This window comes from Eretmochelys imbricata, chromosome 10 (assembly GCF_965152235.1).
Source record: "Eretmochelys imbricata isolate rEreImb1 chromosome 10, rEreImb1.hap1, whole genome shotgun sequence".
Lineage (NCBI taxonomy): Eukaryota > Metazoa > Chordata > Testudines > Cheloniidae > Eretmochelys > Eretmochelys imbricata.
In genome coordinates, this window is record NC_135581.1 from 23,716,751 (window position 1) to 23,742,265 (window position 25,515).

The 25,515-nt window shown below is 42.2% G+C and overlaps 1 protein-coding gene across 1 annotated transcript in view; it reads left to right on the forward strand.

Moving 5' to 3' along the window:
* The first annotated feature begins 17,234 nt into the window (after nt 1-17,234).
* The window catches only part of TEKT5 (tektin 5), a 63,513-nt gene continuing 55,232 nt past the window's right edge, over nt 17,235-25,515 (forward strand). Inside the window, exons 1-3 of the mRNA XM_077828996.1 lie at nt 17,235-17,807; nt 18,889-18,972; nt 22,282-22,352. Of these exons, the coding sequence (XP_077685122.1) occupies nt 17,235-17,807; nt 18,889-18,972; nt 22,282-22,352 (728 nt within the window). The remainder of the gene's footprint in view (nt 17,808-18,888; nt 18,973-22,281; nt 22,353-25,515) is intronic.

Below are 25,515 nucleotides of genomic sequence, written 5' to 3' on the forward strand. Positions count from 1 at the left end.
GGCAGATGCATGATGGAAATGTGAATAATACAAGTATTTTGAACCTGTGCTGTTTACTGCTCCAGTTACTAGTTTGTTTAGAATTAGGGACCATTCCTTTTAAGTAACACTGAGCACCTAAACTTCTAAAGTGGACACATTTTAAACTGCACTCTCTGCAATGAAATAGAATTTATAGAATGCCGATGTTACACTTCAGCCCATATTCCCTCACTAACTACCTCAGCAACCTCATTCATATTTAATATGAGGGACAACAGCAAAGAAGCACAGATGAAAGAGCCCTCACATCAGAAGAGTAATTACTCGCCATAACAATTTTTCTGAAAGAAAGGAAAAGAGCTACTGAAGATTAGCTTTGTCCATTCCTGCCAGGGATAACAGACATCTCAACACCACCTCACAATCAACTGTTTAAACTAATTGTAAATTGAAAGATAATTGGTCCACATGCAACACATTGCTGAAAAGTAAACTTTTGACTAAGAATTAAAACAATGTCTCACTTCAAGCTTTCAGATCTGGACCCTAATTTGTTCTGCTATCTTCTCACTGCTTGCAACATGAATAGAGAGCCCAACTTCTTGTTAACATTAAAGTAGTCACATAGTCACTATTTGCAAGTGATCTGCTTTAATTCCATGCAGGAGGGAAATAATCCTATTTCTATAGATGCTCCCTCTTTGTTCGCACAATAGTTGGTTTATTTGCACTGAGTAGCCAGCTCAGTACCCTCCTTTTACGGATAAATTATCATCACCATGAGATGAATATTAGCTCTGAAACACAAACCTACTCTGGATCCTTGCTATGCTGCCGGAAGTGAAAAATAAAACACGAGAGCGTCTCTTTACTAACTTTAAGGCACCATGACAGCTTTAAACATGTACCTGCTTCTAGTTTTGACACTACCTTAATGTAGTTTTTAAGATATCCTTACAAAAACTAAGATTTTGAGATTTTATATGAGAAATCAGTTACTAGGTTAGTAATGCAAAAAAAGCCCAGTAATGAATATTGTGGCAGTTTCCTGTATGGGAATTAGCATAATGAAATCTATTATTTGTCAGCTGCTAAATGTTGTTTCATATAAAATCCCTAAATCACATTTAAGTCTTCCCATTCATTTCAATAGGAATTACCCTTCTAGTAGATTTTTATCCCTCTTTTAACAGGGATATAAAAACTGGCACACTGGACCAGATCAGCAGTAAATCTCTTCCAGTATTTCACCTCCACTATTGGCCAGTAAGTACCAGCTGCTTCAGAGAAAGGCACAAGAAATCCCATAATTGCCTACTGCAGAGTAACCTGGCCCCAGGGAAAGTTTCCTCCTAACCTCCAGTAATTAAAGGTTTGTTGTCGGCCTGAAGGGTTTATATCCCTTCTCAGACAGATGCACTTTATTTTGGATGGGATATAACAACTATGAATATTCTTGTTTTCCCATGTAAATGTCCTGCCCTTTTTTGAAGACTTTTGAGCTCTTGGCCTGAATGTCTTGTGGCAATGAGTTCCAAAAGGAGTGTTGCATGGGAAAGTATTTCCTTTTACCAGCTTGGCATTTTTCACCTTTCAGTTTCACTGACTGCAAGGTTGTTCCTGTAATATGAGACAAGCTGAAATACAAGTTTGATCTACCTTCCCTGTGCACTATTGTTTGCATTTCTATTTGATTAGTCACCTTTAAAATAAAGATTCTAAGTATGTTCGGTTACTAGTGGCAATAAGATTAAAACTTGATTTTGAATAAACACTTTTTTTTTTAGGAACAGCTGATTGCAGAAAACATGTCAGTTGTGAAACAGTCCTAATTATTGTCTTAAATATTTTTTAAAAATCATTTTATAATGGGGAGGAGGAATTGTTAGGGAGTTGGGGAGCCACCCCCAAGCAGACCCTGGCTGACCCCTAGCTTCTCCCAGTCATTCAGGCACATCTGCCCCTGCCTGTATACTTCCCTCTGCCCCCCAACTCTCCCATTCAACCCTGGCTCAGTGCTGTCAGCTCACTAGCCTGTGCCCCTACCCCAGTCTGTCCGCCCCCAGCCCTTCTGAACCCTAGTCTAGGTGACCCCCCCCAGCAGCCTCATGTGCCCCACTCTGTCCCCCGTCACCTGGCCTTGCAGGCAGAGCGCTGTGAGAAGGCAGCCACTGCTCCCTCCCTCTCTCTTGGCAGCTGGTTGCTCCCGCCTGGAGCCAGCTGCCCTCTCTAATGGCACCACAGCAGCCGCTTGTGGGCAAAAGGTGCAATTACAGCACCTCCCACAGAATCTATTTCCTGCCGGGGGGGAATGATTTCTGCACATGCACAGTGGTGCAGAATTCCACCGGGGTATTTTCTAGGTTTTAAAAAATGTTCTCAACTGTTACCTTGTTACTGTTACCTCAGCTGAACCATTTTAAGTCACATAATTTTAAATTGCTGAGCTATTAAGCTAATTAGTTAACTGCAAGTACTACTAACAATCATACTGTATTTCTTGCTTTCTTCTCACCACTGCCTGACAAGTCAATCTTGTCTCCCATCTTCCCCCACTATGGTAGTTTTTCTTCCAATATAGATGCCATCAACTCACCTTTACTTCGAAGAGAACATTTCTACATATTTAAGAATTGATTCTAGTCTCAGAAACATAGCATGCATTGTCTTGTGTTTTAGAAATAACTACTGCAACTCCACTTGGGGACATGCAGCCCCCCACACGGCATATCAGATTTCCTTTTGACTGATTTATTCAGCCTGGATTCTGGAAGTAATCAAATAATACCCGCTGCCAGAAGGTGAGCGCGCAATGATTCCCAATTCACGGGTCAGTATGCCAATATCATGACTTTCTAACCACTTCCCTGCCCCCAAAACAGCTGTCTGCTGGCTTATTTGGAACTGTTCCATACACATAAGAAAAAGAATAAAACTCCGAGGAGGATTTGGATTAAACAAGTTAATACCTGAAGAAAGTGCTCTGTGTAGCTCAAAAGCTTGTCTCTTTCACAAAGAGTTGGTGCAACTTTCTGGCCTTGTGGATTATTTATTACATAATTTGGAAAACACATTTGGCAGTACCAAGTGGGAAGCATGATCTTATGAATGCTACAAGAGCAGAGCTTCAGGGGCTCCCAACTACCTGAAAGTCCTAGTGGTTTCATCACACAAACTAAATACCCTGTTTTATACGAGTACTGAGATCCTTTTGAACAAAGGCGCTACACAGTATAAACACAAACTGATTATCTACACAATTAAGTACTTTAGTATGGCCTCATGGATTTACGTGAATTATATATAAGGCTCTGTGTTTGTCATGGAGGTCACTGATTCAGTGACTTTCTGTGATCTCTGTGACTTCTGCAGAGGCTGGTGTGCCTGGCCTGGGAGCTGCCTGAGCAGCTCAGGCAGCCCCATGGCCAGTCGCACTGGCTGCGGTGGGAGCAGTCTGCCCCCCTCCTCCCACCAAGAGTTTGGCGGGAGAGGGGGCGCTCAGGACTGGGGCGGTGCTTACCTGGGGGGTGTCGCTGGAAGGGCGACAGGAACTCCCCTCCCTCAGCTCCTAGCTCCATGTGCTGCCTCTGCCCGCAGTCACCGCCCCCGCAGCTCCCATTGGCCACGGTTCCCAGCCAATGGGAGCTGCAGAACCGGGGCTTGGGGAGAAGTGGAGGCAGCATGTGGAGCTCAGGAACCAAGCAGGGAGCCTGCCCCAGCCCTCCCAAACCCCTTCCCCCGAGCACCCATGGCGGCCCCCTGGGCCATCCCCCTGAGGCCCAGCCCAGTTTTAATCAGGGGTATATAGTAAAAGTCATGGACAGGTCACGGGCCGTGAATTTTTGTTTACTGCCCGTGACCTGTCCGTGACTTTTACTAAAAATACCTGTGACTAAAACGTAGCCTTAATTATAAATCCTATCCAGTGGAAAGGCAATCTTCATGTTGTTAGGCTATTGCAACACTGCCAGTCTAACCACTATGCAATCACAAGTGGTGAATTTCCATTTAGCATAATCCTGTTTCACACACATATTTTGCAATTTCATATGACCACTAACCTCTCTCCTAGCCACAGAATCTCAGACTCTGCTATTTCAACACAATAAGGGATCAAAGGGAGCTCCAGGGAACGAAGTCAGGGAGACAAATTGTGACAGTTGTGTAACTTCAGAGAATTTTTTGATATCTTTTACAGTTCAGGGACCACACTGATCAAATTCAGATTTTTTTTCCAACGTGATAGTCAACTCTAACTGCCTATAAAGTGGGAACTTTTGACAACAGCCATTCTCACTGTTTAGTCTATTGCCATAGTTCCCTCCAAAAAGACACGCCCCCTGCAACCCAGTGAAAAATTCACAAACCAACCAGAAAGACATTCTAAGCACATGTATTTTGATTCTTTAAACCCCCTTCTTTAAAAGGGACATGAAGTTGCATTTGGGCACAGAGCTAGCATCCACCAGCTCTCAGCGCTTTTTAGCTGTTGAGCACACTCAGTTCTTGCACCAAATGCCACCATTATACCTGCCTTCTAACCAAGTGATGGAAGTTACAAACTTCATAGCCCAGATGAACGTAAAGCTGTAGAATAGCTGACAACAAATGTTCTGTAACAGGTTGGCCAGCTTGTGACCCAAAACAGGTTGCATATGCAATTATGTTTAACTTTCACCATCCAAAAATTTCACTAAGAGCCTCTTTCTAGACTGAGCATGAATCCTTCAGTTTTATTCTTTGTTTGCCTACAAAGACTATATTGTTTAGCCAGTGGGGCTATATATCCACCTTAAAAGAGGCACTGAATAACAAAATTATTTGTAGTATCCTCCCAGAAGTTTGAAACCCTGTCTTTGTCTGTTTTAATAGTTTACATCTAACAAATCCCCCCCCAACCAACTCCACCCCCTTTTAAGAGGCACAAGTGTAACATGATCTTCACGCAATCCTGTTGATCTTTTTTATGTATGGTAACACAGCTCCGGGACCTGGGTGTAACTCATGCTCCCTCTGGTGACTGGTATATAAATTATATAGAAGCAGTTTCTATATTTGTGTATGTATTTAATGACTCAGTAACAGAGTGGTGGATTTAGAAAAAGATTTAGAACCTAGAAGGCACTGCCTAAGCATGTAATTCTGAGTATCAGAAATTATTGGATAATACTACAAACTGCACAGACTACCTTCAAACTGATGTAATTAGAATGCAACTGTCAATGGCTGATAGTGAAAGCATATGAATCAAATAAAATGTTAAGCAACTGCATTGTATGGTGGAAACGAAGATCTTATCACTTTTAGTGTATTTTCTTAGGGGGGAAATGACCAACGTTCCGAATTTATACTGTTGCTTATGAAGATTCACCTTGTCAGGCCTCAGCAACCCTAGTTCTACTTGCATGGAGGCAATGTCAGACACAGGTAATTTAATTTACATTGGGAAAGTGCAGACTGAACTAATTTATGCAGTAGTATGAAGGCCAAAGTGTCCACTTAGTCACAGATTTCACTTGCCAACAGGCAAGCAGCATAAGAAAACATTTCACTTAGTAGTTACATATTATACATTAGACAAATCACCATGTGTGTCACAAAATAAAGTCACTTATTTCTAGTTTTTTTAATTTCTTTAACGGGCCGGAAGCACTGATTATTGTATATGTCTAACAATATTCTGTAGGAACCTGTTCCATATAGGTCTCAGTTGTGCCCATCAAGGTAAAGGGAAATGAGAACAGCTCCAATATGAAGTGTTTGTGAAATATTTGTCTTTCTGAATGTAGTAATACTGCATGTGGAAACTCACAAGCATGGGAAAGGGTTTAAAAGCTATTAATTAAAGGAAAGTTCTTTCCTGAAAAACAGAAGCTGGTTTCATAGCATTAATTGCAAGCCTACTGCAATTTTTAGAAAAATAAAATTCTATCCGTACTGAGCACATAGCACACAGCACACACGTTCAAGGTGTTGTTAATGAACCTATTTGCTCTATGTGTTGCCCAGATTTTCTTTCTCTGTGCATACTGACAAAAGACAACTTTTTACTGTTATTGGTATTGGAGAATCCAGACAACATTAGAAGAGTCAGCTACATTCTAGACTACCTCACATATGAGCAACACGAATGGCTAAGCTCATATTTAAGAAAATATTGTTTATGGTGACTGAGGAAGTAGGAAGCCAAGAAGAACTGTCCACCACATAACTCGAAACCAGGCTTCACATTGAGTCTGTTGTCAGTTAAGCTTACAAGTCAGCACAAGACTCTTAACAGATTTGGTAAAGGAAGCTACTGGGGAAGAATGGCACATGCCATTTTTATAGTTATTTTGGTAATCTTTAACTGCACTTGAAATAACCAAAGATGTTAAGGTTTTTTACTGTGTATGGCAGATTTTTTTTTAAAGATGCATTTTAGTAGCTTTCGCTTTTCTAGGGTGGGAAGAAAGGTATAGGAGTAAAATAAAGCCCCCGTCTTACTCACAGAACCCCTTAGGACAGACAGGCACATGGGAAGACACCCACATGCCTGAGCTACTTTTACCTGCTCCCCACAGTGACCAGGTGTGTGCAGCACAATGCGTTTTATGGCAGCTTCTCTCACCACCTACATATCCTCCTGCCCAGTGACAAGTCTGGCCAGACTGTGCCCTTTCAGAGATGCAAGCAGCTTCCTTTTCACCTCCAAGATCCCTAGTCAGTGATGTGTGTATCTGTGTGGGAGGGGCGAAGAGGATGGGACACCAAAGACAGAACAGACAGAGTTAGCAGATGGACTGTACTTATTTGTATTTATTTCAACAAGATACCTAGATACGAACTGTGCTGTCTTCCCGATTGTGTGTGCCTACGCACAAAAATACTGAATCTGTAAGAGACTCCTGTGGGGGCAGCCATTTGATCTTTTGGGGATTTCAGGGGTGTTTTTCTTCAACCTAACACCAGTTCCTACAGTTGAAATGCTTGCTGTTTTTGAGGGAATGACAAATATCTTATTTACAAAAGAATTTTAAACACACCAGCAATTCCTCTTATACCAGGAGTAATGATAAACAGGAATTCCTCATACAAAAAAGTGAAGTCATTTTCCTTCTTCAGAATTAGGCATTAAAAAGGTGAGGGACAGTTTTTACGTTTTCTGGCATAATGACAGTACGTTTGTCAGGGAGCAGGGAGCTACATAACCTCACTAACCCCCACACTGGCACTGTTCTATTGCCCCTTCCTACCTCCCCTACTGGCATTTCCGAAATGGCCAGTTTGGACTTAGCTTAAAAAGAGGACCGTCTCGGCCAAAACGGGACATGTGGTTACCACCAACCTAAAACACAACTATTTGTTATCCAGTTGATCTCCAAATCAGTGGAGATTCCCCTGAGTACCAATATCTCTTTGAGGGGGCAGGATGAAACCTTCATTCTTGGTAAGACTCTCTAAGACAGGGGTGGGCAAACTTTTTGGCCTGAGGGCCACATCTAGGTATGGAAATTGTATGGCGGGCCATGAATGCTCACGAAATTGGGGGTAAGGGTGCGGGAGGGGGTGAGGGCTCTGGCTGGGGGTGCGGGCTCTGGAATTGGGCCAGAAATGAGGAGTTTAGGGGTTTGGGAGGGAGCTCTGGTTTAGGTGGGGGTAAGGGCTCTAGGGTAAGACTGGGGATGAGGGGTTTGGGGTGTAGGAGGGAGCTCCAGGCTGGGACCGAGGAGTTCGGAGGGCGGGAGGGGGATCAAGGCTGGGGCAGGGGTGTGAGGGAGGGGTGTGAGGGCTCTGGCTGTGGAGGCTCTGGGATGGGGCCAGGAGGAGGGGTTCACGGTGCGGGAGGGGGCTCCGGGTTGGAGTGCAGGGGGAGGGCTCTGGGGTGAGGCTGTGGATGAGGGGCTTGGGGTACAAGAGGGGGCTCTGGGCTGGGATCAAGGGGTTCAGAGGGCAGGAGGGAGATCAGGGCTGTGACAGGGGATTGGGGCATGGGGCGGGCTCAGGGATGCAGGCTCCGGGCAACGCTTACCGCAAGCAGCTCCCGGAAGTATGTCCCCGCTCCGGCTCCGAGGCGCAGCCAGGCGGCTCTGCATGCTGCCCCGTCCACAGGTGCCACCCCTGCAGCTCCCATTGGCCTGGAATTGTGGCCAATGGGAGCTGCTGGGGTGGCACCTGAGGACAGGGCAGCACGCAGAGCTGTCTGGCTGCGCCTTGGAGCCGGATGGGGGACATGCTGGCTGCTTCCTGGGAGCCATGCGGAGCAGGACAAGCCCCCGACCCCGCTCCCTGGCAGGAGCTGAGCGCCAGATTAAATGGTCTGATGGGCCAGATGTGGCCTGCAGGCCATACTCTGCCCACCCCTGCTCTAAGAGATCAGAAACTCAAAGATAGGATGTTGATGGAAACCTTACTAACATGGTTTTCCTCTCCTTCCTGGTCAGTTTGTTTCTGGGGCCAGGGCTCGCTTGAGGCTCAGACAGGCAAAGGGGCCAAATTGAAGGTGACATTGTTGACAGAAGGCACAGCGTACCTTTTTCAAGCTCATGCTTGGGTTAGGGATCTAAGCCCAAATTCAGAGGAAAGTCTTACCTACCAGCTGTCCTATGCTCAAGGGGCTAATAAAGACGTGATGTATACATGTGTCACCTATGACTTTAGACTCCAGTGCAGGAGCTCTTCTAAACTGGCTGTGGTGGGTAAGGGAAACAGCACACCGTTCTTTGCTTAAGAGTACCGGTTTGGCAGGAGCTAGTCCTGCTATGCATATACATTATCATTCCTCCACTTTTGACTACTTTATTTTTTATATTACATTAGTATGTAGAAGCAGCTTCGGCCAAGTATGGGGCCCATGGGGTTATGCATTCAGCAAACATATGGTGAACAACATTCCCTGCTTTCTCTCAGGCATTTCTTTCTTCTATCTTTAATGTGTTGGCTGATTTATTTGCTTTGGTGTCACACTTTATGGACAACTAGTAGCTGAAAGCCTGTGCTGTAAGAACTGCGACAGCTGATCTAAGTAATCCACCACCTGTGCAGTCTCCCTCATACACCCAATGTAATTGTTGCCTGAAAGTTATCTGTAGCGGAAGGGAGGTGATTGGCTAAGTTACCTCTGAGATCACAATGGTCTAGAACGCTTGGCATGGCATAAATGCAAGCCTTACTGCCACACAGGTGTGGTTCATAAATGGCTGAGAACCTAAAAATTGGCTGGTAACAGACCACAAATCCCACTGATGATTAAATGTGGTGATATTCTGAACAAAACCAGCTCTCAACCATTTTTGTAGCTTCACACTGCCTCAACAGATATTAGAGGCTTCAGAGTGACAATCCTGGAATCTTATTATATAGACAGATTTTTAATCTAGCCAATGAGCTGGAAAAATGTGTGGTGTTCAGTTTCTCTTAACCTATTTCCTTTCAAGTTCCTTGTTTTTATACTGAGATCTGGAAATGCAATCCCAACTATACCTGGAGACAGTTCTTATAACCCCCTGCCCTCCAAATTGCTGTATGTGAAAGAGACAGGCTGCAGCAGTGACTACAATTTGACAATGTTATGTTGTACCTTATCCAAATCAATCAATAGCTTTTCAGTAACCTCATTTAAAACCAAAACCAACCCCTAAAATCATAGGAGTTGGAGAAATTATACCCTCTTGTGCATACTGAGCCACATAAAACTTGCTCACTCATATTTTTACAGAGGAAGGCTGATTAAATGAGAAATGAAAATTCACATTAGTGTGAGAGCTCATGCCAGCATATCTAGCCAAAGTATACCCAAAGGGAGAAGGGAAATTGCTGATCTCAACCACAGAAGTCTTGACAACAGTTTTTAAAAATAGTTAGAAATAATAAATAATGTCAAACATCTTGAAGGTTCTTACATAGGAAGGGCCAGATTGTGCTTCCAAAATTCACACATAGGGGGTACCTTCTGCATACATATCTTCTGTTCTCTGTTTGAAATTAACAATTTGTTGTCAAATAACAGGCTCAGATATAATTATTTAATCAAAGATTACCAATCAGATTAGTACAGCACTATACAGAAAGAATAGATACATTACCACCCTTAGCATAAAGTAAAGAGCCAGCCTCTGTTTCTTCCTCAACTGTCTCTGGTAGGATGGTGGCAGTCTGTATTCCCCACAATAACTCCTGAACCATCTCTCTTTTAAAGGGGATGAGACAAAAACTCCTTTTAGGAAGGAAAAATACTTTCCCGTGATTAATTTTACCATGTGTTCTCTTTTCCTAATTACTAATGGAATTTCTTTTATGGTCCTCAGTTTATCTGATTAGAGATTCCTTGTTATTCATCAATCCAGTCAAATGACAAATTAATTAGAAACATTTTTCAGTGGGTCATTATTTCATCCATTACAGAACTCATCTGTAATAACAAGTACCCCTTATCAATTATCAAGTTTTGTTTACACTGTAGACCAGTGGTGGGCAACCTGCAGCCCATGAGGGTAATCTGTTGGCGGGCCGCCAGACAGTTGGTTTACATTTGCACTGCCGCCCACAGCTTCCAGTAGCCATGGTTCACTGTTCCCGGCCAATGGAAGCTGCGGAAAGTGGCGCAGGCTACAGAGATCTGCTGGCCGCCGTTTCCCACATCTCCCATTGGTCAGGAATGGCGAACTGCAGCCACTGGGAGCTGTGGGAGGCTGTGCAAATGTAAACCAACTGTCTGGTGGCCCGCCAGCAGATTACCCTGATGGGCCACAGGTTGCCCACCACTGCTATAGACACTTATTCGTTTGAGGGGCCTTTTCGATGGACTCCTCAGTTCCCACAGAGTTGGAGGCATCAGCAATAATGAGATACAGCCCACTATTTAAATCACATGAAATTCCTGAATACAGGTCATATACAGGTTAAGAATCAACACTGTGGGCCTTAAAATTCAAACACCCTTTGCTAATATCATAAAGATTGTGAGAGAATAGTTAATAAGCAAGTGAATTTAATATACAAGAAAAAGAGGACTAAAAAGGTTAATATTTACTAACGCTTCCCAGTTCCACCTGCCAGTGGGGTGAGCACCATGTAGCACCATGGCTCTTCATGATCTTTGCAGGGAATTCCAAGAGTTTAAGACCTGCAAAAAGGGAATGGGGAGGGACTCTGTGAGCTGTATGTAGGAAGTAGGTGGTCCCACATTAGGCACAGGTGAGTCCAAAGGAGAATGCCATTCTCCCACCAGCTCCACAAAGAATCCCGAAAAAGGTAGATGTAGCCATGCTACCAATAAGCAAGGATGCTGCTGGACACAGGCGCCAGCTTCCTCCGGGCCCCACGTGTGCTCAACCCCACACTCAGCCCCAGGCCCTGCCCACCTGATCCCTTCCCCAAGCTCCCACCCCCGCCCCGCCTCTTACCACCCACTTCCACCCCCTCCCTTGAACACACCCATCCCTGCTCCTCCCCATCCCCCCAGCACCTCCTGCATGCCGCGGAACAGCTGATTGCAGCGGGCGGGAGGCAGTGGAAGGGAGGGAGGGGGAGGAGTTGATTGTCAGGGCTGCCGGTAGACAGGAGGCCCTGGGGGGGAAGGGGAACTGGCTGCTGGTGGGTGCTGAGCACCCATTAATTTTTCTTATGGGTGCTCCAGCCCTGGAGCACCCATGGAGTCAGTGCCTATACTTCTGGGGGTACTGACTCAGTACAGGGGCACAGGACCACCACACAGATGACCATGATCTCCCAGGGATCCTCCAGGTTTCTGGGTGGTCCCTACCTCTGATCCCATGGGGAACAAACCCCACTCCCCAATAGAACGTTCAAGGAGGAACTCTGCAAGTGGATCCTCATGGAAGTTTCCTCCCTTTTACCCCCTTCTGTGAATTTCACTGCCAGCTGGAGCGATCTGACCTGAAAAAAATTTGAAATTACATGTTGCTGGAGGTGCTATACGTTCAGGTTGCCCCTCTCTTGAGACCATAATGCACAACCAGCTGGGGGATGAGAAACATGCTACTTTACAAAGGAGGACCCTTATATCATCATATATGAATTGGCCATTCAAAGGCATCCAATTATGCTCTATTTACCCCACTGATCTGCATGCTACACTGCCTCCCTTTTCTGCTGTGCTGCAAGTGCCCTTGCAAAACAGGATGCAGAAAAAACTCCTCAAGAGCCATCTTGATTTTTCCTCTCTCTCCCTGTCCCCCCTTCGGAAGGTTACTTTGGGCCGTTTTGCCTGACTTTCTTCTGCATCCAAGTGAAATGGTACAGTGTTCTTCACATCAAGTTAAATAGGTATTTCAATACTTAAGACTGTGTCCCCTTTTATAAAGTGCCCAGTTGGAGAAAGAATGAGCCACTATACGTGCCCTTCCCCATCTATTTGTCCCCAATTTTTGTTTTAAAAGTTGCCAGTTAAGTCAGTTTAAGATCTTAGATCACTGTAAGAAACTTAAAATGATCTAAGACTTATTTCCAAATTCCTTTACCTGCCTCACCCTTTGACTTTTGGCAACTAGTGTTTGTAATGTGTCATGTGATCAAACTTCCTACTTCATCAGTCTGGATAGCACTACTGTATAATGCTAAAAAAATCATTTCCTCACTATGGATGTTCAAAGATTTTCAGCTTTAGTTTAGTTAGTTACTAACTGTAGGATACTATAATGGACTTTTCAGAGCACAGGACATATCTGTGACAATTATTAGTAATTAGGAAACAGGAATTTGAGGAGGCCATGCCTTACATTCTATTTGGTTGTCTTTGGCAACCCTATAAACAAATGAAATGTCAGTTCTAAGAAGATGGTGTTGGAATTTCAAGGAAAAGTTTCTTCATTTAGTCCAGATGAGAAAGGATCAACCATGAATGCACATCTGTAGTGAGAGATTCTGTTACTAATCTGTCATTACCACTTTTACACTGTGATTTATTTCTGAATTGTACTGTAACATGTTACGTTTCGGAGATTATTTCGTTTACTGTGAAACTTCCTACGCTGTCTTTGTGACATCTATGCATGGACTTACTTACAAATAAAACAATGCTTTTCCAAACTTACTTTGAGTGAAATTCTCTCCAAGGAAGAAAGGTAAAGCCTTTGAATATTGGAATGGCTTGTTAGCCTACTGATGCACTCTGACCATTCAAGGGTAACTATCCATACAGATAATCCTAGTGCAATCAATACGCACTACTATTGTCAGTTGAACTAGTCACATGCAGTATAGGACATAGAAGCATAGGTCTCTAGCAGATGAACTAAATAGGAATCATCACTAGTTGTCACTAGCGTTTGTTTTTAGCTGTAAAAAATTGTTTAAAAAGAGTCTTACTAAAGTAATCAGTGAAACAAGAAACAGTGAGTGCTACCATAATCCTGACACACTTCACCCCATCACTGTGTCTGCATACAAAGCAGAGAACCCAGGAGCTAAAAATAGTGCAACTTTTAAACTCTGTAGGCCAGTCATTAGAGGGTGACACACTCAAATAGTTGAGCCAGTCTACCCAATAAAGGGGTGGGGTACATATATAGGTTATCTGTCCTGTTATACTGGCCCACTAAATAGCTTTTATTACCTTTTGGCTTTGAAAAAGAAAATTTGATACATGAGAGATCATGTATTACTCAGTCTAGAAAATAAAATGGCATTGCTATTGTTCACAGAAGTTCTGAACACATTTTTCTCCTCTCTGACTAGCAGATAATGGTTGCCTTCCAATGAATTTCATTAGGCAAGTCCCATTTTCAATATTATTCCTCCTTCACTGGAGTGTTGGCACCAGGGGGCTACTCCCCCTGAAGGGATCTTTAATGGCTCCCAGGGGAGCAGATTACTGTCATACCAGTGAAAAAGGTCCACCATAATTAACTTGAGTGCAGTTAATTTGAGAAGGAATCACACAAACGGTAAATGGTTACATTAAGCACATAACTCCTACATTAAACATTAAAGAACTATACATTAAGAACTATCCATTCCTCTTAGTGAGCCTCTCTTTCACAAACATACACAAACTGGCCCTGTGCTAGCTTCACATAGTTCCTTTGCTTGGCAAACAGAGAAGGTGGTTACCCATTCTGTGGACAACTTGTTCTCTCCCAGTCTGGTCTCCTCAGCCCTCTGGCCTGTGTCAGATTCACCTCAAGGCAAGGCATTGGCTGCCTGGAAGCTCCTCTGGCTCACAGTCCTACTCGAGCCCACGGAGCAAAGTTTTGGCTACTCTGTCTAGTAGTGTTGCTTCTTCAAGGGTTAATTAAGGAATCCCTTAACAGTAATTTAATTTGCCTGATTTTTATACTCTTTTTCTTCAAAGGTGTCATATGTCTTAAAATAGCACAACTCAAATTGACGTAGCTTAGATCTGTCCCCACTCTGCGATGTCGACAGGAGATGCTCTCCCGTTGACTCCCCTTACTCATCTCGATCCGGTGGAGTACAGGAGTCAACGTGGGAGCGATCTGCATTCGATTTAGCAGGACTTCACTAGACCTGCTAAATTGACTGCTGATGCATCGATTGCCACTTGTCAATCCCCCAGTAAGTGTAGACAAGCCCTCAGATACCCTACACTGGAGCCTGTTGCACTGCTGCTAGACTGAAAGGCCAATTCCATAATATGCTCATTTTACTTTAGGAATATTTTAGTTAACACTTTGGATAGAGGAAACATTTCCAGCTGGTCTGATCCTGGCAAAGTGTTATACAGATAAGTTTGGAAGGATTAGATATTTTTATCAGTAAATGTCTATTTCACCATACGCACTCCAACCAATGAAAAACAGTGCCATTGATAGCCAAAATTTACATATAGAAAAGTAAGAAAAATGCTGCTTGAGAAATTAAGAATTTGATTTAAGGATATTTGCTTTATATACTTTGAAATGTGAGGTTGACAATTTGTGTTTTAACAGTTTTAAAGCTTTAGCATCTGTCAATTATTGTCTGGTTTCCCCATAATTTTCTGTAACTGTGAAAGTTTAATATCAGTAAAAATCAGTAAAATGCTTGAAAATAAATCTCAATACCCATCAAAATGATAAAAAACAAACATCTAATTCTGCCAAACCTATATATAGAGAAGAGTATGCATCTGGCAATGTTTGCAGCTTAGGTCTCCCAGCTCAGAGTCAAATTGGTCTTTATAGGAAAAAAAATTTAAACACAACATTGCAAATTGTCTCCTACCAAACACAAGCATTTTCCACTTAACATTTGCTGACTAAATAACAAACAAACAAAGAAACCCCACCAAAACAATTCAACCAAAATAAACAGGCTTTCTAAATAACTTCATTTGCTAAAAAGAGGCAAACTAGAAGGAAACTTCTTAAAATAGTAACATTAGACTTCTTCAATAGAGTTTGGTGTCTACACTATCATCAATAGACATTCTTCCCTTCTATATTTTTTTCCATTCAAATATACCTACATCAGGGGTATGCTTATTGCCATATGATAATTACATGTTTTCTGCATTTATTGCTATGTAATGATCTGGCTGGTTGTTCTGCTTATATGGAAAGGCAAAGAAAAGAAGGTGAATCTAATGTTCAGACAAGTTCAAAGGTCTAGATTGGGGTGGAAACAAAGTGAAAGGAGAATTAAATATCTGGGAATTTATGCATTACTTTCCATATGAAACACATGGCTTCATGTTAGACTCCAGTTCAGCAAGATATGTAAATACATGCCTAGCTTCAAACATGTGATTAATTCCACTGATTTCAGTGGGACTTTTTACAAGTTAGGCATGTGCTCAAATACATTTCTGAACTAGGGTCTTAGCCCAGTTCAAAAAGTAATCAGCAGGCCCAGGTTATCTTCTCTGCTTCTGGGAGATTATTTAGAGGCTCTCCCCTGGGGAACACAAGGAAAGGAGTGTGCCACGGAACCCTAGAGAAGGAGTGTGCCACAGAACCATCCCTCTCTTGGGACATTAGGAGCTACTTCACAGTTGCATCTTGGCTGGGAATAGGTTTTGCAGTGTTTGGCTGGGATTGAAGTAAGTGATGAATTCTGACAGCAATCTTGCAATCAATGATGCACATGAATAATTTTACACCGATGAGTACCTGCAGTGTGTTAGTTCACTGAGGTACTCATAGGAGTGAAGTTAATTATATGCACAAGCTTTTGCAGAATCAGGCCCTCTCTGCTTAAAAAGCCCAATCCAACATCCAGTGAAGTTGATGTAACTTCATTCCCTGGGTTTAGCATGCTAACACAATGCTGCTGAATGTGTTTCCTAACACTGCAGGGAAATTACATTAAGAAGTCATCTTTAAAAACAAAAAAACAAAAACCCTCCTAATTTTGAGCCCAAATTAACTGACAGTGTCTCTCTCTAGTTTTTCCAGACAGGAACGTGCCACAGTGTAACTAATGCTCATATACAATGTATTTCCCCAAACTGAAAATTATACACTTTCATATGCTGTAGATAAAAAGCTAAGATGGTCATTGTCCAGAATTGAACACCTACAGTTTTGAAACCAATCTGCAGCAATTTAAGGAGTATTGCTTAAGAGAGTGAAATGTTTCTAATTGAAACAATTAATTTTTCTGCAAAATTCCTTGTATGGGGATGAGCCACATAGAGGTCTCAAAGCAGTGGATTTAAGACAGACTAAGATGTAGGACAGAGGACAAAATATAGAGAGGAGAAATATATTTCCAGTATGGGATGTTAGTAAATATTTGCAAATGGGAGGGAATAAGATAGTTAAAAGGAGGCGTGAGAGAGGGCTCTCCACCTTACAAAAAGAAACCTCATGTAAAAGCACAAACAGAGGCAAAGCCTGAGGTTTTTACTCAGTTTTACTTTGTACACACTCGGCCGGTTCTCTAAGTCAATTGTACAGATAACTATACAGTTACTTGTTTGGGGGTGACTATGCCAAAGGCTGTGTTAAGCCTCTAAGCATAGCTGGCATGAGCCAGATGTTCCCAGGAACCTGAGCACATGTCTGCACTGGGAGGTTATGCAGTTAATAACAATCCTCTGCAGTCTTTCAAAGCAACCTGCTTCCTGAGTGCAGTTGGTTTGTTTGTTTAATAAAGCCAACCTGAGCATGCTTAAGGGTCCTTTGTGGATAATGATGTCCTCAGTAGGCTTTATGACAACATCACTGAGTCACAGAGGATAAAGCAGTTCCTGCAATAAAAGCAGCACTGGCCAGGAGATACAACCATTCCTGTCTGGGCTTTGAACCTACACAGGCTGCAGCGTTTGAGCTACAAAGTAAGGGTGGGTGCATGAGGTAAGGAGCAGGATGGAGTTCCTTGGAACCACTCAGACAGCCAGCTACTGTGGCCCCAAAAAGAGCTACTTATTCCCTGAGCCAGTCTGCACCAGCACAACTCAGGACAGTTACCAGTCTTACTACCTGCCAGGTTACCGCTACCTCAACTCATGGAAACCCAGCCTGTTTTACAGAGTATCTGCAGTCCCCACCAACTCCAATGAGCAGGGAAATATGCGAATCTGTGCCCCTTTGCGGCCACCCACTATACTGCCCTCAGTGCGGTCTGCCTTATATGCTCGCTACTCCCCCCGCGACTGGTACCAGGCAAACACGGTTCAATACAAAGGATCGGAGTCCTGCCGGCACTGGGCTGGCCGGCTGAATGATGATTCCTTGAGACTGATGCAAGACAAAGACCAGCTGACCCACCAGACACAGGACAACACTGGAAGAAGCCTAGGACAGAGGCTGTCTGACATTGATTTTTGGAGGTCAGAGCTGACCTATGAGCTAGACCGTCTGCTGACGGAGATTCGTGCCCTGGAAACAGCCAAGAGGCGGCTGGAGTGTGCTGCTGACGAGGCACAAAGGCCACTGAAGGTGGGTCAGAGGTAGCTACTGTTCTCTAAACCGCTTTGGGGCACAGGCAAAGCAAAGGGATGGAGTTCTAGCTTAATACCGAATGTATTAGTATGTCTAAGCCTCGCTCTTATTTTTACCAAAACAGAGCCCCAGAGATTGCATTTTGAAGATCTGAGGTGCAAGTTAATTCCAACAGAAAAACTGCATTAACATGGATTTAAGTTTTGCTGTATAGGAATGGACGTCAGCAAACACTAAAAACATAGGAAGTCTAAAGTTAGAGTTTATAAAAGCTTGTAGAATATTATCTATGAAATTATTTCTATCAAAGAAACTTGTATGTAAGTACAAATACAAAAATCAAAACTCAGGATCATGGCCTCAGGTCCAGATCTAAGGTATTTAAGGTTCCTTGATTTCAATGGAAGTTAGGAGCCTAAATACCTTTGAAAATCTGGGTTTTAGTCACCCACATTCAGTTAGGCCCACTAGATTCAGAAAGGCTGTCCGCAGATAATTCTATAATATCTCTTAACAGAAGTCTTCCCATGAACAGAAGGTTAGTATGATTTCATTTGTTACTGTTGTTCAAGACACATGAATGCAACATGTATAGTAGAGATGGGCCTGGAAAAGGTTTAGATCCTAATCTCATTTTCCTATTTAAATATCCTACACATGTACAGATCACTCTGTAGTATGTAGGTTTGACTCAGGGGTTTTGGTATGACCCAGTATAAAAGAAGGTTGTAGACACAAAGCTTGGATTCAGATCCAAATTACTCCAAAGCTCAGATATGTTGAGGTATAGTGACTGGTTCTGGTCCATCTAATTATTATGCAGTTGATTACTAGACAAAATTATGACTGCAGCTTGCCCTTAAAAAGCAAATGCCAACAGAGATAAGCACGAATCACAGACATGCATCCGTTATATACAATGAAACCACCCCAAAGTATCAAGCACAATTCTGTTCCACCTTTATTAGAAGGCCACCTCTTACCAATCTGTTCAATGGTCCCTTGACAAGTAAATTGAAGTTCCTTTGTAAAGTGCAATACTGAATTTGATGCAAATTTTCATCTGGTTTGCTTGCAGGTAGCCTTGGAATGCTTATATAACCGTGAGAAGCGGATGGGGATTGACCTAGTACATGATGACGTTGAAAAGAACCTCATACAGGTATGATGAGACTTGTTACTTGATGAATTAATCTGTAGAAAATAGCTAAAAATCAAAGCGGGTAGTTTTTATTTGGACAAAAAACACAAACTCTCTCTGGAATTCAGTTGCCAGACTGAAGAGGAGGGGGAAAACACATCAAGTTAAGGAATCCCTAGTAATTTTGAGAAATTAATCATTGTTACTTTTTGGCCATGATGGGTAAGGTGTCAGAAAGCTTTAGACACTACACCACATAAATTCTCTTCTAGTGTCTCGTCATATAATTGAATACCCAGGTCAATCTATCCTGTGGGAAGTTAGTCGACAGGGAGAGGCAGGGAGGGAGCTAATGTAAGTCAGTTTATGTGAATGCAGCAGGGGTCATCGAAGAGGGGAAGCTGGGGTGGAAGGATGAAAGAATACTCCTTCTTCCTTACCCCAATAGCCAGCAAAGAAAGCTTCATTCTGGTGGTTCCTCCAATCACTGCTCTGGAGCAGTCATCTGGGAAGCTATCTTTGGACTTCATCTGTGTAGCCACCTGTAAGGTAGTGTACTCACCATCCATCATGTCCTCTTGTGTCAGGGTGCAATGTTGCAAGTGGCCCTTGTCTCCAGCACCTCCTGCAGGCCATCTGCCTCTCACCAGCTCCATAGCTTGGCCCTCCAGCCAAGTCATATAAAGTTCTGTTATCTTTCAAGGTTCACAAAACATCCCAATACAAAAGAGCCTTCAGCCCCCTCTTGGACTATTCCTCAGCCCGTCCTTCAGGGTCAGGCTTCAGTCCCAACCTAGATTCAACATTCCTTCTACTCAGCTTGTATGCCTCTTCCTCAGGAGCGGCAGGGGAGCCCAGGCTCACTCTCTACTCTGGGTTCCAACTCAGGGACCCTATATTAAGCAGCTAGGTCTGCTGCTTCATACATGCTGCTGCTTTCCTGGGCCACTTCCTACCTCCAACCTCCCTTCTGCTGCTTCCCCGGAGCTTGTGCTTAACACAGCCTCCCTTTGGTTCTCAGGCCTCTAGCTTCTCCCTCGGTCCTTACAGCTTTTCTTTTCTCCGCTCAACTAACCCTTTTTCTGTCCTTTAGGGGCTGACTCACACACTGTGGATTTCTCTCTACAGAAGATTGTGGTCTTCCATGTAGCTATCCCCCTGACTGTAAGGTCCAGGAGTCTAATGATCCTATTCTAGCTCTGCCGCCCTTCCTGGCCCTCCAATCAATCACAGGTGTTCTACTTGGCACTTAGTCCCATCAGGCCCCCTTACACTCCTTGCTTGGCTGACTGACTCATCTGGAAAAAAAACTAGCTGCTTCTGAGGGTATATCTACATAAACCATGAAGTGTATGACTGCAGCATGTGTAGACCTATGTGAGCTAACTTCAGTCTAGGTAAGCTTAGGCATTGATAGCATTGAAGCCACAGCAGCGTGAGCTTCAGTTTGGTATATGAACCTTCTTGGAGTGCTGGGTAATTACTCAGGTGGCATGGCCATGCTAAAGCCCCAGCTGCTATCGCTTCATTGTATCAGTACATGAGATAGCTAGATTAAATCTACCCGGGGTCTGTCTACTGAGGCTGCAATTACACTCCCTGATTACGGTGCATACATACCTTTAGCGGGCAGTGTCAGAGCTGGAGTTCAGGGTACAAAAAAAAAAAAATCACCTTATTGGGAAAGGTTCTGAAGAAAGTATTGGAATTGTTTCAAGAGCATTTGGAGGCATGTTTAAATCTGGGAGTGTGAAATACATGATTAATTAAGCTCTTTGGAGCAGGGACAGTCTTTTTGTCCTGTTTGTACAGTGCCTACCACAATAGGGTCCTGGTCTATGCCCAGGATTCCTGGGTGCTTCAGTAATACCACCACTACTACAAATATCGTCATGTGCTCTTTTAAATTCAAACTGGCCCCACAGGTAGTTAGTTCCCTGTTGGTAACCTTTGGACCTAAAGAAACCAGCCTTAGGAATTTGCAGTGTGAATACAACTATCATTTTGTTCAAAGTCTATGCCAGTGTGCGATCACTGTAAGACAGAAGGAGGTCTATTAAGAGGCGCTCTTGATATTTTAGCGTGTGTGAACATGAACGTGTGTGTTCTTAGAGGCTCACATTGCCTCTACGTTTCTAGGCATTGTCATGGCAGAGGTTTGGGGCAGAGTTAAAGTTGTTCAGGTGACTGCCTGTGCATTTTCTTATTTTCCATCATTTTTTGTATTTTTTTTAAACTGGGGACCTTGATTTTGAATTTCCAGCTTTGCAATATTTATGATTTTTACACCCTTATGTCCAGGCTTAGATGATCAGACTTAGTGTCTACCCAACATAAAGGGAAGGTTTCTTCCTAAACGACTTACAGTTAACCACAGAAGAGATTTAAAGGGGCCACATCATTAAAGACCAAATCCAGAACACTTAATTGTGGGACTTGCATGGTAGCAGCAAAGGCAATATGGTAGTAAAGGCTCATTACTTAATATCAGAGACGCTCATGTCTAGAAGTTGCTATCTTCCAAAACCACACTGAACAAATACTTTTTTTTTAATTTAAGGTGTCTTAAAGACTTCTTAAACCACTTAAGGAAATATATTCAGAGTTTTGTAAACTCATGTATATTGAACTATATCTTACAAGCTAGGTATGAAGGATACAATGGACTGAAGAAGGGAAACAGTGGGGCAGTACAAAGGCAAAATTAAGTTTGTTTGGAAGACCATGATTATGATCTTTACATGGTTTCCAATATGGTTTGTTTGAGTTTGGTTTTCGGAAGCCAGGTGAACTTCAGCTTTGAAGCTCTTGGCTAATATTAGTCCTTCTGAAGAAAACTACAACAGTATTCATAAGGAGTTTTCCCCTGAAGCGAGATTTTTCTCAAACTAAACTCCAAGATAACACAATTTTTTCCCTCCAGGAATGTGAGTGAAAAATTAAGGAGTGTGGGTTAATGGTCTAAGCCTCAGGTGTGAAATGTCTCTAGTATGCCTAAGTCAAGCAGAATTTGATCCTATATTTGTCAGGGTAGTCCTATCTACTAATGTGCTTGATATTACATAAGCCATAAACACGAGTTGTGTCGGTGCTAATGTACAGCTTTATTGCCCAGAAGAAGAGATAATAGGAAATCAAATGCTCCCTGTTTTGACTGGTGCACAGTATATCATATCTCAGTACTGACAAAGGACATTCTCAACTTCCCTAAACGCAGTTAGATACATGATGTGTATGTATGTATTCTGCAAAATAGTTACGTTTATTTTATATACACTGAAGCAAATTAATGTAATGACAGTATTGACAGTTGGACATTTTTCATTATAGGAGGTTGACTTGTTCAAGTCTTGTCAAGAAAGAATGAGAAAACTTGCAGAAAGAATTGATCAACAGTTGGGGTAAGTGTGTGCTTTTAAACCCCATTTAAATGAAAGAGGAACTGAATCCAGTACTGGAAAATATTTTTAAGGCGGAGTGACAAGTGCAAAAACATAATAATGTGCTGAATAGAACTGGGTGAAATTTTTATGGCTAATAGTTTATTTGCTGAAAATTACAGTTTGCTTTGTGAATTTAGGTAGAAGTAGGTGAATAGTTTTGGCTAGAAGGAAAAAAGGTAAAACAATTTTCCCAAAAAGTTGAAACATTTCATTTCAATATTCTTGAAATGAAATGTTTAAACTTATTTCTAGATGTTTCTAGCTAGATTTAACTAGCTAACAAACAAAAAAGGCGGGGGGGACCCACCCCAAAAGAAAATAAAACATTGCATTTTGGTTCAGACAATACATTTTGTTCAATAATGTTTTTGTTTTTCTTTCTGAAACAACAAACAAAATTGTTGGTTGATTTGAAACACATTTTTTGAGTTTTTGGTTTGGCCATCAAATGGAAAAATCAGTTAAGTACCCTCAACTTCCAATTCCCATTGTTAATCTGAGTCAAGTGCACAGCACCTTGCATGATCAAGCCCTACAATCTGATGAGTCCTTTGATATAAGAGAATTTACCATCAGTTTGGTGCTGTGTGCAATAGTTTTCACAGAATACCAAAAACCAGTATAATTCCAACTACTGTATCATGTACAATAGCTGCATGCAGGGAGAAGTGAATTTTGAATTATAAATCATAAATGTTAAAAAGTATGTTTCCTGTATGTGATAAGTATTTGCTGGATGACTGGTCGTTTACTGTACAGTAAAGGAGAATCAAGCTAGAAGGATTTTTGGCCTATCAGAACGTCACCACCTATATCAGTGAGTCAATATACGGTGCTCACTATAGTAGTAATAGGATAAAAGAGAGACAGACATACATTTGAGAATATAGGAAGTTTCACTGTCAGAGCCTTGTGTATAATATGTAATTTTATGCTGGGATTTTCAAAGGCATGAAAGGGAGTTAGGCATCCAATTCTTATTAGGAACTAGACCTCTGGAAATCCAGTCTTAATGTAATAGGAATTTAAAGGAAAAACTAAATCTAATAAGAGTGAAACATGCAGAAATGCTGGTAAAGGACTGATCTTTATTTCCTTGCTTGCATCTACGTGAAGATGACCGTACAGATATATGGGAACAACCAAGTATTAACTGTTCAGTTATTTAATAAAAAGTGTGGGGAAAAAACAGATATCCCACTAGTAAGGCTAACTGAGGGCCTGGACCTGAAAGTGTTATGAATGCATGAGTGCAAGCCACTTGTATATTGGGAGTTCCTCATACAGCACAAATAGCTTCAGTCCTGGAGGATGTGGATGGTACATGTGCTGTGAGCTGAAGCTTCTGAAGAAAAATGTAACTCAGCTTTCACATGCCATGTTGAACCTGAAATCCCTTGTTAATTAAAAGGAAAATCGTAATTCTTATGACTAAATGATGCAAACATGGCTTATGTGCCACACTGGAATAAAATTCTGAAGGACTGAAGTACTTTTTTTACTACAATATTCAACTGAAAGGGGCAGTTTAGCCCTCGAGTTTTTCCTGCTATCTTGGCCACCTCCTTCCTGGCACTCTCATACCTTGAGTCCTCCACCTGGTCCCATCCAAAAGTCGCCCTCCCAGATAAATCAAACTAGAATCCAAGCAGATCAGCAGACATGTGGAAGTCACTGAGATATTGTGGAATGGATTTAGAGTCTCTTTATGGATAAAGGTTTTATAAGAAGATTGTTATAATGGAATATGTTTATTTTCTTTCAGAGTTTATTAAGCTTTCTTGGGAAATGTAAATTATTCTAGAATAATTAATATCTGATTTGATAAGTCTTATTACATTCACTTCCTTCAACTACTCAGTAATGATATGGACAATCAGATTCATGTTTCTATTCTCTCCCTGCTAGTGCAAAACTGCCATTAGTATGCCTGCTTCTAGTTATACATCAAAGGGAGGTGATTATACTTAATGGTTAGGTCACATGGGAAAGACATATATAAATAGATTTTATAATTACTGTTCTTGTCAATGGTACTGTTATAGGTGTCAAGCTGAGGTGCATGTCTGCCACTCATTATTGCAACACCTAAAATAATTTTGTATTTAATACTGATCAAATAAAAGCCACGTTTATATTTTGGCAGCATGAATTCTACTCACTTCTATTGGCTGTGATTTCTAAGTTAACTTTGATACAGTTTTATGACCAAAATGAAAGATACTGATTATAATGTTTCCATTGAAAAGTATTGGCATTTAAACTCAGCAATATATCTTCTGTCAAGATACTAGCAAACCTCTTACTACTGAGAGAAATAGGGTCTTGATCTTTCTCCATCCATATCTTTCCCACGGAAGTCAAAGGGCCTGGTGTCCCCTGCTGTGGAAGAAGCAAAAAGAGAAGTTATTACAAAAGTTCCGTGTGGCTAAGAGAGCAGAGATGGAGCCACATATCCCCTCCTTCTGGGCAGGATGAGCAGTAACACTGGAGAGGCAGGGTGTGGCTTTCTACCCACCCAAAACTTGACTAGCTTTAGATCAGTCTGACTCCAAAATCTGCAGGGTTGGGAGAGCTGAACACTACTTGTCTTTCCATTCTGCCTCCCACCCGTAGCAACATACCTGGCTCAGGTGTTCCTGTTCCAAGTCTCCTACCTTTTTCTCTCCAAGACAGGAGGATAGAAACTCCAAAAGCTAGTTTGTCATGCCAGCTACTTCACTACAAGTGCATAATGCATAAAATAGCCAATCTTTATCTCTATCCCTTCCAGCCATCCACCCATCAGCACAATGATGATGATTTTTAAATGTGTTGAGCTGTCCAGATGGCAATACCAGAGTTTTAAGTGGTGGGGCAGGGAAGATCCCTCATGGATCAGTAAGTGGTTAAAAGACAGTAAATGAAGTGTAGGAATAAATGGTCAGTTTAACAGCGGAGAGAGATAAATAGCAGGGTCCTTCAATGATCTGTACTTGACCCTTGCTGTTCAACATAGTCACAAATGATCTGGAAAAAAAATGGTGAACAGTGAGGTGGCAAAGTTTGCAGATGATACAAAATGATTCAAGATGGGTAAGTCCAAGCAGATGGCAGAGTTACAAAGGAATCTCAAAAACTG